Here is an 18,570-nt window from a genome sequence, read left to right on the forward strand (position 1 = left end):
TTCAAATATGTATATACACATATATATTAAAAATACACACAGTAGTATCTTTATTCCTGCCACTTTTTTTCTAAATATCCCACCTCTGGAGAGGAGATCCCTTCAGCAGCAAGTAAGAACCCAACTTTTGTAACGTGCTCACAGCTTTAGGCTTGCATTTGCTGCCAGCTTTGTTCACAGGGCTGGCTGGAGCTCCTGTTCACCAGGAATGCTAAGCACTTTGCTTTTCCTTTTCTCAAAGTGTTGCAAAAACTATCCTAATCATCATCTTTTATCACAGGCAGCTTGGCAAAAATGACGGCAAGTAGCCTAAACACTTTATCCCATAACACCTGGACACGGGATTCAACACTTGGTTACTTTTTAGGGAGAAACTATTTCATTAAGAGGAGCGAGAGAGAGCCGTATCACTGATCCTTAGGCAGATGTTAGGCATGTGTGATAGCAACACTCAGATGATTAAGGGGCATATTTAAAGTCACAAAGTCATCAGCTTCATGACTCACACATTCCTGATACCGAGCTTTGTTCCTCGATCAAGCCTTTCCACTCACCGAAAGCCCAAAATACTGCAACAGTACTGAAAACAACTAATAAAAGATTGTTCTGCATGTTCCTGAAGGAAAGGAAGTACTCACCTTTCCAACAAGAGCTGGAATATTCATGGAGTTAGTTGCAAAGCCCATGCCAAACACCATAGCATCTTCCACACCAAGGAACGTGGCCACAAGTTTCTCTAGTTCTACATGTTTGTCTAGGGTGCCTGCAAAAATGAGCACAGGGAATATTAAATCTCATTAAACTGTGACAGTTATGATGACACGAAACACACAAAAGGACAGCCCAGAAGTGCATCATTAAGCTATGTGACAGTAAGCTCTAATGAGGGTTTTCCATTGGTATCCTGTGCATGTGGGCTAATGCAAGAGGTGCAAACCAGCTGTGACTGATGCTAACAATTACTGCTGCTGTTAGGGCAGCAAAGCAGTTGCTATGGGAAAAAGCTTCCTTTCCCCACATTAACTTTTGACATAGTTTATTCTGAAGACTAATTTTTTGTCTTTTTCTCTCCCTCCAGTGATGACAAAAATACTTCCCTTTTGCAGGAAATGTGGGGCGAACATTTAAGGCATTCTTGAGTGCTCTGCAGATGTGAAAACGAAAATGGGTGGCAACAAAATTTTTTCTTTTTTTATTGCCTGCCTATATAAGTGTACAAAGTTCTTAATTAGGATCTTATATGGATAGACAGAAAAAAAAAAAAAAGCATTCTCCATATTTTGCTGCTTTGGAAAGTAAAAGCTATTCCACTCCCCATAACTGATGATAACTCTGCTCTTTCTTTCCTCTCAACAGCAAACATGAATGATAACACAACACTAGAGACCCTTCTTTATTGCATGTTAATTATCTAATATTAGTGCTTGAAGTCTCCAACCAAGTCAGGTGCTCCAACTATCCAACAAAAGCAGTATCCTTCCTGCCCAACTCACAGTGGAGGATGACAAAATACGAAAGGCAAACAAGCAAAAGAGTGGTGTTAAGAGACTGAGATAACAGATAGCTTTGAACAGAAAGGAATCATCTCAACTTGCCAGCTCTCTAGTCTTTGGTTGCCTGGCTGTGCATTGCAGGGACCAAGGCAGAAGGAACTCTTACAGGATGATCTGTGGGGAAGAAAAGAGAGTGGCCTGTGGATTCTGACAGAGCATTTCGCCTATGAATAAGGCTGTAATCAGAGAACAGAAGAAAAAAATTAGGCAAGTGAATATGTTGCCTCACTTGCACTGCACAAGCTGATGGCACAATAACACAAAGTGAATTACAATGGATGGAACAAGAAAGCTGTGTTCACTGTGATGGACAAAGGGCAGATGCATGGAGGAACACAGAAACTTGGCTAGAGTGTCTCAACAAGAAGGATGAGTCAGGAAGATGATCTTACCTTCATCATGAAGCAGAGCTCATTAAAAAAAAATCAAATGTAAATGTCAGGAGAACAGTTTCAGCAACAGCAGTATGTCAGCTGGTTACAGTGAAGTAGGTTTTTGTTATTTTTTCTCATTAAATACCTAAAGTAAGAATGACATCCATTTGGAAATATAATGTGACAAGTATCTATCACGCAGGCAGGTAACCCTCCAACAGTCAGGGAGATAAGGAGCAAGGATCACATGGCTTCTTGAAAAACCTGGATTACAAGGACAGTAAAGAACAGCAGTATTGCTGAGATTTGGCCAGAGCTTTCCTGTGTTGTGCTAGACCTGAGCCTACTCCAGCAGAGCTTCAAGAGTGTCTCTGCACTCCTTGTATCACACTGCATGTACCTGGAGCTTGGTTGTCTCTGTGCTCTGAGAATTACGTAATGTGACACAGAAAATGTGGCTCTGCAGAAACTCCACTGTGTGTGAGCTAAGTCTGTGTGAAGCTCTCTGAGGACGGCTGTTTTTTGAATTTGCACATCCCAAGACACATGAGGGTGTGAGCTGGCTCTGCACACAGTCACTGTTTAGTACCCAGGTTTCATGAAACACAAAACATTGTTTCAGAGCTGAGCTGCTCACTGGAAATGTGGCTGAGAATCTGTCGTAAGGTGTAAGCCCAGCAGGGCTCAGCATGTATTTCTGTGGTTAGTTCTGTATTTTTTGCAAATTGGGCCCAGCTAGTCTTCAACCTGGTTACAGCACTCATGTACAACTAAGAGTTCCAGCAGGATCAGCTGCCTTAAGTGTTCCCTGCAGATGTTATTTTGTCACTCGAGGGCCATCAGCACACAAAAAGAAGATGAAGTCTGAAATGGAAGCTTGAAGCCAAGCACGCTATGGTCACAGTTTGAATGTGGAGGTTTGTGAAAGCATGAGAACACAAGCAGTGTGTGCTTTGCAAGGCAGGCATTTTAAGGCATGACACAATTGTCCCTGACTCTTCCAGGGGTAAGTCTGACACCACTGGGGTGGGGTTAAATTGCTTTTTGGGGTTGCATCACATGCTTTCTGTTTTTACAAACAGGAAAAGCCTGACTCAATACAGGCTGTTCTGTTAAAGCTCCTATTAGATGACCCACAAAGGAACAGCACATTTTGCACCCATTTTTATTGATTTTTGTCATGGAGAAGAACGACTCATCCTAAGAGTGACTGATTCCTACTTATTATTTACTAATCCTAAGAGTGAATGCAGATGAGATTGTACATCACTACTGCCTACAAACTGGAATACAAACTGAAACTGGTTAGCAGAACAAAATCCTGAATGACAAGGATTTGCAAAATGAGGCCTGGTTTTGAATCATGTTAATTATTGTGGCAATGCTGCTGATGATAGGTAAGGTGTTGCAGAAGCAATACAATACTGTCAGTGGGAGGTTCCTGACAGCTGCATACACTGAACAGAGTTGAAAAAGCATATAATTATGCAATTATTTAATCATATCAGGAGATATCTCTACACAGGCTGTCCTTGGACATTGTATAAATGGCACCAATTCTATCACCTCTCTCCACTGGAAGAAACAAGGGGTCAGACACGGGATGAGGCTTGTCCACTAGCATTCCCAGCTGGTCACAGCCACCACCACGACAAGCATAAACAGCACTACCAGACAGATGCAAATTTGATCCAAAGGAACCGGCACAAGCTGAAACATCTCAGCATCTCAAGCTACATAACAAAGGCAGTAATTACACAGGTCTTCATTAAATACAACCTTAGAGCTGTCAAGTGAGGTTATCCCGGCCCTTAAAATGTTTTGTATTGTGCTGGATTCAAGACCAGTATCACGATCTGATGAATGAAAAATGATAGACTAGATCTATCTTTTTAATACACTGTATACACAGATACTTTCTACACTTGCCCCAGAAACAGACATTAGAATTTCCCCACTGACTGATTACAGCTTGGCTTGACCCAACAAATGAGGATACAACTGGACAATGTACACCAAATCACCAGTAGATTTAAGACAAAAAAAAAAAAAAAGGTACCTGCACCTCTGCATCTTTAAGACACAAAATTAAATCCTTTTGAAATCCTTATACTTCCCTGCTGAACAGCTGCATGTAACACAATACAGCAGGAGTCACTGTGGTCCACAACTATGCAGGTATTAAGATAAAAGATGATATCAAAAGTGGACTTTCACAATGGGAACCACCTCCACAGACTCCCACACTTCTCAAAGCAAATCCCCTCCTTTCCAAAATCTGATGACCCAGTTCACTCCATTAACTTGCCACTGCACTCTGGTGACAGGGAACACGAAATGTGCTTTGACAGGGTTTTTCATAGACTTACCCATGCTATTGGGTTGAAAGTCACTGCCAGACTACTAGACAGAAAAAGCTGGAAAAATGGACTCCCAATAATCCATAGAGTCATTATTTAGTTTGAAATTTTCAGCTTGGACAAGGTGGTTTATGCCACTGGTTGGTCTGCCCAATACAGTCTGTCAGGTTCTCACACACTAATGACACAGACTGGTTGAGCTGCCAACACTGGCAACAGTATCCTGTAATAGAATTTTCTGTTTGGAATTCCAAGGCCCGGAAGAAGACAGGGAAACACCTGCCCGCCTCAAGTTAAACCAAAGCTGGAAGAGTACACTGATATGAGCAACAAGCCCTTGAAAGAAGAAAAGAACAGCTGGGAACCCTATGCATCCCTGACATGACTCACCAAGGTGACTGAGAACCATTACACTATGAAAATGAGGGTTTGTCAGCAGCATCCCTGGGAGGGTGGGGAGCAGAACAAAACATCTGAACTTCCTTGTCACACTTGAAACTTAAGGTCACAAACTCACTCTGGTAAGATGCTTGTCAGAGATGAAAAAAACCTGTATTACTGAAAGACATACACACTTTTAGAAAAGCAAGATCTGATGAGTTATTATTAGCAAGATTAAGAAACAGAAGCTGTGGAAATTATTTTTTTTTTCTTTACACTGTGTTACCAGACTAGATGATGCAGATGGTGTCACTGTCCCACAGAGCCACTAGCAGAGGAAAGCTTCAACTCATAGAATGAGACATGTTGGAAAGAGAGGGGGAGAGAAGCACGCAGTAACCTTATGCAGTTGCCTCATTTAACACTGTGTGTGCAGAAAAGAGTCCCAAAATAAGGGGCTTTTGATGAATCACTTGATAGAAAGGAAACGCTCAAGTTTTCTCAACACTGCTACCAATTGACAAGACTTTCATAGCACAAAGATGCTGTGGGTGTCACAGATCTAATAATGTGCCTGTGTGATTTAGCGATTCTCAGGAAAAAAATAGATGAGTTTTAACAAAACTTCCAGTTGAATTTAGATCTTCTGGTTTTGTTTCCTTTGTTTTTTTGCCTTTAGAAAAACACAGTGTTAAAATTTCCAGTTTAAGTCCAGCCTCTTCAAAGCCTATATGGCAGCATTTTGAGTATCTAAATATCTGCATGCAGATAACATCATATTTAAGAGATATTTTAGGTATTAAACAAGTCACACAACCCTTAATTCCTACGGATACCTTCAATTCCACCTGCTAGAAGATGAACTATCCAGACTATTAATCTTGCATTGCAAAGCATACTTTTGCAATGGTGAAATACAAAGAGCAAACGTGACCCAATGATTATATGAAATTGATCATAAGTTGGATTAGTTACTTATGAGAAGGTAGGCATTGTTTCCTAATTTATACATACCCTATCAGAAAATAGATAAGATTATGAAATACGTGTATATATACATATATATATATACATGCACACAAATTCTCATTTTTTGTGTCTATTTCTCCTTAAGATCCCACTTGGAAACTGTAAATGATGAGACATACAGTTTTTTATCTCTTTCTTCAAACTGAAAATTGAAAATTTATTCATGTTTGTACAGTATTATGCTTAAAATGAGCCCTGGCCCTAATTAAAGCTTTGAAGTAGTATAAAAGAAAGAATGGCCAAATACCTATTTTTATCTTCTTGAAATGCTGCCAGAAATTCCCACGAAGCCTCAAAACCCAGTGGAAGGAGGTGAATGGGACTGAGCGACTTTTGTATATTAAATGTTGGCACAGATTTTTAGATCTGCTTTTCTGAAGTGAGATCACAGTCAAGTGTAAAAAAATCCTCAAGGAAAAGCCCTAAATCCGAGTGCAAGTTAGGTGTTAAAGGGTAAGCTCCTAACATGCCCTCCAGAGTGAATCACCCTGCAAGTGCTCTGTGCAGGCTCCAGCTTGCCTTTTGGTCCAAGGCATAATCACAGGCGAAGGATTTCAAAAGGCAGGAATCCTGCCTGGCTGCTTAACCAGCACTAATGACACGTTTGCTCGGGTTACTCACGCATGTCGTCTCCATGAGGAATACTGGGGAGTTAGATAAACAGAGCATTGGGAGTGCTGGCTGTCCCTGTGACAGTCCTGTCACCAGCCTGGCCCTAAGAGCACTCAGAGCACGATCATCTACCTTATCTTTAAAAAAAAAAGGTGTAGCTTTGCTGATTTTGTTATCCTCTGCAAGCAGCGAGCAGGAAATTAATTTGCATGTTTCTCAGTAATTCTCAGTCACATTGCTTAGAAAAGGCTGACTATAAATACTGAACAGCAGGACAAGCTCAGACAAAAGGCTTTTGAATCTGCCTTTAACAGTAGCCAACTCCCACTCCAGCCATTCAAATACATTGATTCGCAAGGGAAAAAAGGACTTTACGTTCAAGTTGTCATTCTTTCGTATTTTTCACTATATGGATGGAACACTTGCTATTTCATATTTATTTAGGTTCCTATTTGCTGGCAGCTTTATTAAGCTAAAAAATAACACTTTTGAGAGAAAAAATAAAATACATAAAACAGTCGAGATATTTTTGGAGGGCAGTTTACATGGAATGTCCTAATATTCCCAACACTCCAGTTAGCTGAACAGCTGGTTTCCAGCTACTCATGGAATCGTAGAATTAATCACAGAGTAGTTTGTGCTGGAAGGAACTTTAAAGACCATCTCATTCCATTGTCCCCACCTTGCACAGGGAGGGACATGGACACCTTTCACTGGATCAGGTTGCTCCAAGCCCCACCCAGCCTGTCCTTGAACACTTCCAGGAATGGGCATCCACAGCTTCTCTGGACAGCCTGTTCCAGGGCCTCACCACCCTCACAGGAAGAATTTCTTCCTGAAATCTAATCTGACCCTGCCCTCTGTCAGTTTGAAGCCATTCCCTCTTATCCTGTCACTCCACACCCTTGTAAAAAATCCCTCTCAAACTCTCTTGTAGCCACCTTGAGGTACTGGACGGCTACTTAAATCCTTCAACATTCAAGAATTATTTTCTCAGACTCAACCTTTATTCCAAAAAAATCAAAACTTCCTACTTCTTTTTATGACCCAGTTGGTTTTTGGTTTCTTGACGAATAATGCACAAGGCAAAGAAATAAAGAAAAAAAAGACCTTTCCCCGCACCTACGGGAGAGACTAGTGCTGACAAAAGCTGTTTTAATGTAAATAACACCCATGGTCAATTTTGTCAGATATGGTAGGTGCAGATCTCCCTGTATCCTCTCTTGGCATCTCTCAGAGTTAATAAGGACACCCTGAATCAGGAACAGTTTGGGTATTTCTAGTAACCATCAGTGAGCTCTGCTCTGCACACATGGCCAGTGTCCCTTAGAACACAGGGGAGTGTGAAGGTCTGGCACCTGCAGCAGTGAGCTCCTCGGGTCTGGCAGCCTCCAGCATTGAGGTGAAAACCTTCCACCAGCTTCATACAATGCCCTGAACATTTGGTACTGGGAAAAGCAATGGACAGTGAACACTGACCACTCTTCTACACGCCCATTATGTTGACAGTTTCTGTAATTTCTCCCCTCAGGCTCCTTTTTGAGACAGATGACAGGCATTTGTGACAGCTGAAGACAGCAAGCTCAGTAGCTCTTCACCCAGAAGCTGTCTTAGGCCTTTGATGATCCCTCTGGCCCTTCTCTTACACTCTCCAGTTGTGCTAAACATTTTTGATCAGACCTGCACAGAGTGCTCAAGACAACAACAAACAGCAGCTTTATGCAGTAGCATACCGAGGATCCATGGTTGGCTTTCTGTTTACTTTCCAGTAATTTCTAGTGTTTGATTTGCTTTCTGATCATGGAACAACAAGTTCATTATTCCATGGATGTACCACTTAAAACTTTAAGATCTTGCTCCTAAGGGATAATAGCTAGATTTGTCTTAAAAAGGAAAGTATTTTTATTTCACATTAAAAGTCCCACAAAACCCTCAGAAAAGTGTCTTAAACGACACTGTTGTAGTAAGAAAGTAATTTATTATTATTATAATTAAAAAGAGCATGGAATGAAAAATGGAGGGAAAAGCCTTAAATCTTTTTATGGGGAATGAGTCTAGGAAGGTCAGCCACTATTTTCATCAGTTTTAACCCTGTTCTAAGAGGAAACTACCTGCAACAGCATTCTGATAGGACAGTATTGTATACCCTCTCCCCAGTTCTAAGAGGAGGAGTGTAGGCAGAAGACCATCAAGGATGGTTTTACCATCATGCATTCTTTCAAACATCACTCACATTACTTTTACTTGTGTCTTCTTTGTTTAACCCTCTCTCTGAAATCCTCTGAAAATAGTGGAATGATCCTTCTCAAAAAGAGAGCTACCACTGCTTAGAGAGAGAGATCTTGGTGAAAATCAAACATGCCGGACACTGAAATGCACACAAGCAGAGCAGCACTTTCAAAATCAAATAGGTTAAAAATATAAACATGTTCAAGTGCTCTCTTGCATTAGAACCCTACAGGGAATTTACAGCCTTGGCTCTTGCAACTCACTGCACTTTTACTTCAAAACACTTTAGCTCCATACACAATAACAACAGAAGTTCTGAAATGTGATCTGCCCAGAAACAAACTCATCCTGTTCATCTAAGATGAAGATGAGAAACGACAATTTAAAAAGTTAAGAGGTTTCATTCAGACCCTTCCCTGTCTCTCTCTTTGATTTAACTCAGAATTTTTCTGTTTGACTGTGATAAGAATGGAGTACAAGAACATAAAGGAACAAGGAAAGACAGGCTGAACATGAATAGGAGACTGTTTTCCTTAGGTTGTTCATACAGATCTTGGTGACAGACAAGCTCCAAAGAGCCAGCACCAAGGAAGGAGCCACTGCTCAGCCCTGCCCTGTGGAGCCACCTCTTTCCATGGAGCACACAAACACAGGCCCTCTGTTATCTGCCCAGGATAAATTGCTGTGACTGCTCATTTACACCAGATAAGTCAGGCCTAAACACTCTGCTTTCCTTTCTTAAGAGGTTGATGTCCAAACTGCTCTCCAAAATCCACTTTCAAAATCCACTTCACATTCTTCCATTGTGAATAGTCTTGATACACTTCATGGGACTGTTTGTTGGGAAGGCAATTAGAATGAATCTAAAACCTTGCTCAGTCAGTCAAGACAACTTTGAGTAGAGCACAGGAGTTCAGATGAAGAGAAAATCCTAGAAATCTCTACCCATTGGCTCTCAAATAGACTAGATGAAGTTACCTAGTAAGATTTTTAATATTTAAACACAGAAGCAATCTTTTAATAAGTTGGGTTGGTGCTGGTTTTTTTTTCTTTTTCTTTTTAATAAATCTTCCAGTAAAAAAAGTTCAGCAAAAGCTACAGAATAAGGAACACCAGCCATAATCTTAGATGTCTTGAACGTGAAATGTTCTTAAGACAAAATAGAATTTGGGAGAAAAAGAGAGAAAGCTTCCTGCAATACCTTAAAGGACTAGCAATGGTGACCACTTTCAAGCATGCAGTTCAGGTTAAGTAATATATTGCAGTCACCAGATGGGTCATCTACAAAAGGAAAGTAGGGTCAGTGTGTAAACCGTCTCTGAGTGGTGTCACTGACATAATTATTATTGGCAAATCAAACCACAATGACAAGATAAGAAGCAGGTGACAAGGTCTACATTACTTTGTATGTCTGAAATGGACACTTCAAATAAAAAATGAATTAAATACAAATTTTTTTCTGTAAGATTTGCGGAAGAACAGAGTTTACATTGAAGATAAAAATGTAATTTTTTTTAGGTTGCTGGATTAGAAAAAAGAAGTCTGCATTTTTATTTTTTTTAATAGCTCCCAAGAAAGATAAAGCCTGAAGAGAAACCTCCCCTTGCATTTCTATGGCTTGAAACTGTTTATTTCTGAAATGTAAGATGATTGTACCATAGGGAATACAGGGCTTTGTGTAAAAACAGAAAGTTGAAGGTAACACTGCATGCAGCCTACAAACTAACAAAGCAGACAAAGCATAAAGGACATATAAACCAAAAATGTCAGATGGAGCCTTCCTGAATTTGTTTGCTAAAGGCAAACTAGAAATTTCTGTTTTGTGCCAGTAGTATCTCATAATACATTCCAACACACTCTTAGAACACAGGATTAAAAACATTATGTAAAAGATCATTTTACTAATCTGAAACCTCTGTGTGTGGTAACTGATATATATCTGTGATGCAGCTGAATTTGCCCCAGAAGAATTGTTGGAATCTCAATGTGCTTTTAAATTCTCCTTGAGAACAAGCCTGTTACTTCCATCATTAAAAATCCCAGGCCAGTATACGACACATTTGGTTTTGCTTTTCCAAAAATCAGTATTAGTTTTCCTTTTGAAAAAAAAAACCCAACAAACCCTCATGTGAGAACAAATAAAACACAGCATTCCTTTTACTTGTGAAACAAGTAATTGCTGACGTGATTAAAGTTCTTTAAGTATCCAATTCTTTCAAGATATCTGTGAGAAAAAGAGTATAGTTACAGAACCTTTGGTGGCTGTCTCGCTGGTTACTCACCCATTTCTTGCCTGGTACTGCAGATTCCTGTCCCGTATTTTTGTAACTCTATGGTCACAGTTTTCAAGGCATTAACATCTGTTTCTGCAAAGCCGAGGTAGTTATAAGAACCCATATTGATTACATTCTTGATAGTCCTTCCTGTAAACCTACAATTAAAGCAAATTTTGAACAGCAGTGCAATTTTCCCTCCAATCCCAAATGAAAAGAAAAAAATCCCGAAATTTTCCCACCAAATTTTGTCCCAGCGTCAAATTCCTATTTGGGAATTTACAATCCTTGTACTCCAACAGCCCAGAAGTTTTTCTAGCCTTTCTGTTTTCCTAACTAAGTATTGCTTCATGGTCAGAGTGCTTTCTAGAAGGCATGCTCTAGATGGCAATATGCTGGTATGGGGTGAATGGCTGCTTTTATGGATTTAAATAAACTAACCAACCTACGACTTTATTTAAGGAACAACGTACAGATATTCATTTTCATACAAATTGTCAGCTGCTTCCATTAAGTCATCAGTGCTCTCTCACACACACAAAACTTAAACTTGATGAAAACATGGGAAACGCTATGATACATCCTCAATAAGCTCAAGTATAGCCAACCTACACATTGTCTATACTGCAAATTCCCACAGCTGCATAATTCAGCTGAAATACACCAAAACCTTCAAGATGCAATCTGCGTAAAACCCAGTGCCAAAGACTCACTATGACGGCCACATTCATGCAATGCAGGAAATTATGATTGAAAACCTAACCAAGGGATAAACCAAATTTTGTTATAAACGGTGTGTGAGCAGTCTTGTGCTGACACAGCCAAACCCATTTGGAATCGAGTTGGAAATCTATTCTGCATTTCCAAACAAATACTCAGAAGAGAAGGGTCAGATTGTCAGCACGGCACGGATTGCAAAAAGAAATGCCCTGATGGATATCAGACAAGGATCTCAACACAACTTTCTGTGATTTGCAGAGGTGTCAGGCATCTGCTCACGAAGCTGAGAGCAGCAGAGTGGAAGGTGACTCACCTAAATGTCCAGTTGTAATCATCTGTGACACGCTCCATGAGGTCAAACTGTGGCCCAGGGACACTGCAAATTGGACGATTCCAGTTATCCCGTATTCTCAAATAGAGGTTTCTGGTGTAAAAGTTCTCAAAATCTTGATAAAGTGGCACAAAATCCTGGTTTGAAAACATGCACAGGGTTATGTTGCTGGGAAAATATCTGCTTCTGTACCCAAGTCATTCCTATTAACAAGGGAAAACTGATTTATCAGTAAACAGAGAGCCACAGCAGCCACATGCTCCTATGTCACTTACAACTCCAAACAGCAAATCTCTTACTGGAATTCTTTTAAAACTTAGAGGGTAGAGTATTTTCTTTGTTTCTGTTTTAAGATTGGGTGTTCTTTAAGACTGGATTTCTTTTTTGGTTGCTCAGGCTTTGTTGGGGTTTTTTTGTTTGTTTGTTTGTTTTCTTTAAATGGTCAACAAGTTGGTCTAACTGTCTCTATTTATCCTGAAAGTTGGAAATGGAAAAAAAAAAAACAAGATTCTTTCACTTGAAGAAACCAGTTGCTTCAAACAGAGCATTTTCCTATGTGTGGAGTAGATTGCAGAAAATGAGGACAAACAACTCACTACACTTCATGAAATGCTGGATACATTAGACAAAAGCTGGTCCAATATATGAGATTCGGGCATTACTGGCCTAACATGGAGATGCAGACATCCAGTTAAGACAATTTTTTTGGTTGAGAATTAATGTCTACCTATGGATTTTACTTGGAAATTAAATTTAAACAAAGCTTTATATGAAACAGCAATATATCCATGTTGGGCACTGCATACAATAAACTGATAAAATAACATGGCGTGCAGTTAACATAGGTGGGAGAATTAAATAAATACGGAATCCATAGTGAAGGACAAAAAATTTAACTGGCACAACTGGAATCAACAAACGGCCAAATCATGAAGTGAATTGAAAGTGATATTCATTACGTTATCCATGCATCTTTGAAAATCTAAACCAGGAAACAATTTCAGGAATTTTGTTTGCAAGAGAAACAGTAAAACTGTTCACGTTTTTCCTACATTACGCCAGGTGTTACCATAAATGATGACTCAAACTGCACAGAGAAGGAGGAGCAACCAAAAATTTTAAACAAAGTTGGAAGGCGGTTGATCTTGCTAAGGTGCAAGTTGCACTAGGAACTATGTGGGATGAAAAAATTTTGGGAGTTACAAGAATTCAATTATAACAAAATTAGAACTGCCTCACTGTGAAAGACAGCATAAGACAGCCAGATGGGACAAAGGGAAATCGGGGTTGAAGAGATTTGGAAAGAAGATGTATTTAACAATAAGGCATTTATGATTTTTTTTTTTTCTGCGAATTGACCTAAGATACGGAGATTCTGTTTTGCTGAGAGTATTACAGCACTCTTAGAACGAGGTGAACATGTCCCTGGGTAAAAATGATGATTTTACATAAATGTAGGTATATAATCATACAGGTGCATACAACTCCACTGCAGGGTGTGTCACTCCTCTTACTCCTGTGCAACGCTCTGTAAAATGAAAGTTGTCTGCCTTGTTACTTCCACAAGTTGTTGTAAATCATTTGCAAGCAGAGGAAAACTCAGCTGTAGATACATAATGACTTTTTCATACATACTTTTTGTTGTTCTCTCTCCGCAGCAATGTTACGTTTTTCTAGTCCCCAGGCTCTCATGAAATCTCGCAGGTAGCCAAATATTGTTCCCACTGCAAACCCCACGAAAGTAAAAACTGCAACATACATTGGTGCCTGTTCAAAGTGCTCAATAAATGTTTTTTTGTAGAGAGTTCCATTTGATACTCCATTCTTCTGAAAAAAGAGAACGGAAACTTGTGATTAATACATTTAATCTCATCAAAGCATAGGCCCTTTGACATTGGGGAAAATCTTCTTCTCTGATTAGGAGATATTTAGACCTCACACTGAATCAGCTGAAGAAGAGGACCTTTAACACCGCAGTTGCTACTGACCACTACAAATATATTCCACCTTCTCTCCTCTCATGTCCTCAGTTGCAGCTGTGCCACTTCAACACCACTCCCTTGTCTATTTTGAAACATGTGAAACTCAGGAAAGATTGGCAATGTATTATTGTGCAATTGGACAATTATTTCAAAGGTGATTAAATGGAAACCACAATACTCTGTCTCGCAAGACAGAGCTATAAAAAGGGAAGGGCAGCATTAAAAGCTCACCTACACTGTGCCTGACTGCTTCTGGAAGTCTTGTGTAACCCATTGCAGCAACTAACCTATATAAAATGAATCCTACCTAAAACAGGGCAGCTTGACTGTGATGTTCTCCAGACCTGAGGAAGTACCCAAAACAGTTATGATCCCTGCTGTCTATTTCTGTTCTGATTTCACAAATGCTTTGAATCCTATTTTCAGTGATGTCTCCCCTAATTCTAAGGGTACTTAAAAACAAAGTAGAGAAAAGCAAAAGTAAAAAAAAGGAAGAACACAAACAGACTGCTTTGCTTGTTGGAATTAGTTATCCCGTTGTGAGCAAATTCTAGAAATTTACAACAGCGTGTGGAGAAAATATTTTGTCATGAAAATATATTAAGATTTCCACTTTCAAATTAAAGAAGCAAAGTTTCCCAGTTGCCACATTCAATAGGCTCATCAGATTATCCTTTGGAAGAGTGGTAACTCCCTTATTTCTGCAAAACATAATGCCTTTACAGTTACTGTCTAGTAACAGCCAACCTTCTAATTCAAATCAACAAACCGCAATCCAGAAAAAAAATAGTGCCCTGTTAAAAAAAACCAAAACCAAACAAACAAATACCCAACACGTATATTTTGACATATTATAAGGCAAAACTGCCAGCCTATGAAGAAATACCATTTCTGCCTGTGGGAAGGATGAACTAAAAATGTAGATAACCTAGTTATGTAATGCAGCAAGCTGAAATAGAATATTCATATTAAGAACAACTGCCAATTCTCAACTGTCATTTGTAAGGACAGAGTATTATTGATCTTCATATTGCATTAAAATGTCTTCATCTTCAGAGGATCTAGATTTCTGTTGTAACTTGCTGGTCCTATCCTGGATTCCCCAATAGTCTTTTGGGAGAAAAAGAAATTAAAAAAAAAAAAAAGAAAAGAAAAAAGAAAAACGTTGTTGGGCACAAGAGAAAATAAAAAGGCTGTTAAGGAAACCCGAAAAAAAAAAATGCTGGTTAGGGTGAACAGAAACACATTTAGACTTTGGAAACACTGCCCTGCAAAGGAGAAGGAATGCAGGGCTGGCTCTCATCATGTGAGGGGACACCTTTGAAGAAATGGTACACATGCACTCCTACCTCAAGCTAATTGCTTTTTTAGGGCAGCCTATTCGTGACATTTTATGAGGATGAGTTAAATACATGGTCAAGTCAAATTTCACACAAATCACAACAGCTGTGTGCACACAGTGATGAGATAAAGCAAATATTTTGGAAAGAATTAAGCTCAGTCCTATTACCTTACATTTGCCACGGGCTAAGAACACATTTATGGCCATCTATGGAAATTCAAGTGGCATTTAGCTTGATGCTGCTCTCGAATCAACTGGCATCAAGCTGTGATGATGTGATAATGCACCTGAGCCCAGAGGAGAGAGTTATGATGTTTGTGTTAAGGGATTTTATTAAGAAACTTTATTGCTGTAAACCCGGTTGGTGAAGGAACAGGAAAGCTCCTATCAGGCTTCTGCACTGTAACATCCTTCTTCCACAATAAATCTCTGCTGTTGTGGAGCTCTCACTTCAGCAGGTGCCATTTGATGCAGTCAGGATGGCATGTGTATTTAACCAGGTAACCATTGTCACTGTCCTTAAATGAGCACAGATGGTGGTGAAGTATGAGGAATGTGGAGCCAGATGTGATCCACATTCTCCAGGTGATGAAGGACAAAACCCAAGAGCCTTCCAACAGCTGGCACAAGGTTGGGAGAACAAATTCAAAAAACACAGTGCCACCTGGTCTAAAAAATAAAGTGAGGAAAACAAAGAGCTTTAATCCATCCTGAGAGTCCCACAAAAACGTAAAGAGAGAGTCTCAAGAAAGAATAACCAAAACAAGTGGATTTGCTGCTTCTGGAGAGTGGGAGAGTCGTAGCAGGGATGTTTTTGAGCAGCATTTCTGATCCAAGTCTGGGGTATGTGAGTGACTGACTGAACATCATGAGCATGTTCACTTTCAAGCAGTCTAAATTGGCTGGATTGGTCAGCGAAGAAGAGGCTGTCATTCTGCACTACATTACTGCTGACTTTTTCTGTGTTATCACAAAGTTTTATCTCAGAAGGAGGAGGTGGATTTGGAGACTGTGCATTTGGAACAGCAGCTATACAGTGAAGGGAGATGTAATTCAACTGCTGCTGGCACTGAAATCAAATACAACAGATTTCCTACAAATGCCTGAAGTGATTCAGAGATCATAAGTTACACCATTACACAGAGGGTGCTCTGCTGAATTGTGTCTTATTACCTGTAATAACACCTGCAGTAGACAGTACATTTTCTACTCCATACCTTCCACTGTAGCAATTGGTTGGGCAAAGTTTCTAAAATATATTTATATTCTTCCAGCTTTAGCAATTGGTGGCCTTGAGATTTTATGACTCTAAGGTTGTCTTATCACCTTTAACAGTCATCAGGGGATAACTATGTGTTCATCATTTTTGAACCTAAAAATGTTGGGGAAATAAATTGTGAGTTTTGATAATTCATTTCATCTGTAAAAATGGGTTTCCTTTTTTATAATGAAACTACCTGACAGTGTCATGACAGTTTACTTTGACTGTTCTTGTCTGCTGTGCTTTCCTACTCGGCCAATTATGCAACTCATAATTTTCTATACTTAAATAAATTCTGCCTCTCCATTTGTCTCTTCCCAACCTAGAAGAATCTTAGTCTATGTCATTCTAGTCCAGCCTTCTTGTCCTTACGGATTTGAACTCCAAAAATTAACTTTAAAAATTCTATATTTTCATGCTCAACTTTTTCTTCACTCGTCAAAGGTCAATAAAACCTTTTTGACATGCAGAGAATGCAAATTAAAACTGCATACCCCTCTTGAGGGCACAGTAGGGATTTATACATCTGCAAATGATGCTTTGTCACCTTTTCAGTTGCTTTTTAAAGACTGTTAACATTCTATTTGCCTTCTTGCCACAGTTCAGTTTCACCTCTTATGATTACATATATCCTTCCTCAGCTGCAAAAATACCAAATTTAGAGCACACTGCTGTTTGTGCATTCTTGGGATAATTTTCCCTTCCAACTAATTCTTTGGTTTTAATTTAGCAAATTGCATTTTTTTTTTCCTGATCTTTTGTCAACATTACACACACAACCAACAAGAAACTTCTGCAGTCTTTCTTGTTCAGACCTAATTTTTCAGCAACCTGAAGAATTCTGTATTGTCAACACAAATTGTGACCTATTTGCCCTCACCCCTATTTCCACACCGATGAAACATGAGAGCACACATCCAAAGAGTGATCCCTCAGGAACTCCGTTCCCTGCATTTCCATCATTACCTTTCCAAAAATTGTTTATTTGTAACCCCTAATTTCTCTGGCAAAAAGGGGCAAGTTAAGCAGCTGCCCAGAGTTACTCAGCAACTTTATCCTTTGCTTCCTTTAAAAATCTTGAGTAAATACCCCTTGTGCTTTGTTAATCCACAATTTACTGGCTTGTTTTAAAAATCCTGCTGGCATCTCAAATCAAAATAGCTTCTCAGTGGCCTGCCACACAGTAAGTTTACAGAGAATCTACAAATGCAGGGAATCTACTGCTGCAACATAAAGACATGCAACACAGAAAGGCTATAGGTGAAATTCCAAGAGAATGGATGTTTTACCAAGGACTTTTACAACTCTAGGATTTCATCAAGTTCTTGGAAACCAAAAGCCACAATCAGGGTATGCAACTTTTGCGCATTGATCCTCTGCTTAGCTGGTTTCCAGTAAGACACTGCAGCAAGAGAATTGCTTGCAGCAAGATTTTGATGCCAAGGAAGTCATCAGGAGCGATGGCAATGAAGCAAAGACAGCTTTAAGTACAATACCTCTTAGATTCAATACCTCTTATATTCCCATTTTCTATAACTAACCACAGTATTTCAAAAGTCTCCTCTAATGAAGAGCCCCTTCCAAAATGCCTTCAGTTTTTTAAATGGAGAAATAATCTCTGAGAACAAATCTCAGAATGTTATTAGAATGGACATCAGCATAAAATATTGAATGTAAGTGACTCAAAATTTTAACTGAAATAGCTTGCTCTAATAATAGTGTAAGCTCATTTTGAAATTTATTAAACACACTTCTGGCAACACCTTTACAAGCAATAGTTACAAAATATATTTGCACTAGCAAAGAAAAAAAAATTATAGCTATGCAATAGCATGAATAACACTTAAATATTTTTCACACTGATGTTAAAATTAGGAGATGATTTTTCATTGCATTTAGGTCCTGCAGCCCTTGGAATTGTGCTAATTGGCATGAGCCAGATTTGCATCAAGAGGAGAGTGAAGAATTGAACAGCACAGAGTGCCACAGTACCAAACCTGCGTGCTGGCCCTGAGTAACTCCCCAGCGAGGAGATAAACCACTGGATGAGTGGAGCTGTACCAAAGAAACTGAGCCCCAAGAATCCTTGTTTTCATGCAAGTCTGTTCTACAGAGACAACAAA

The 18,570-nt window shown here is 39.4% G+C and overlaps 1 protein-coding gene across 1 annotated transcript in view; it reads right to left on the reverse strand.

Annotated features, from left to right (window-relative positions):
• SPTLC3 (serine palmitoyltransferase long chain base subunit 3) overlaps positions 1-18,570 on the reverse strand; it is a 78,486-nt gene that overhangs the window by 35,947 nt on the left and 23,969 nt on the right. The window contains exons 2-5 of the mRNA XM_066180360.1: positions 13,498-13,689; positions 11,845-11,999; positions 10,821-10,969; positions 639-763 (exon numbers count right to left, since the gene is read on the reverse strand). Of these exons, the coding sequence (XP_066036457.1) occupies positions 639-763; positions 10,821-10,969; positions 11,845-11,999; positions 13,498-13,689 (621 nt within the window). The remainder of the gene's footprint in view (positions 1-638; positions 764-10,820; positions 10,970-11,844; positions 12,000-13,497; positions 13,690-18,570) is intronic.

This window comes from Chamaea fasciata, unplaced genomic scaffold (assembly GCF_029207755.1).
Source record: "Chamaea fasciata isolate MVZ Bird 193981 ecotype frontalis unplaced genomic scaffold, bChaFas1.0.hap1 SCAF_3, whole genome shotgun sequence".
Taxonomy (NCBI): Eukaryota; Metazoa; Chordata; class Aves; order Passeriformes; family Sylviidae; genus Chamaea; species Chamaea fasciata.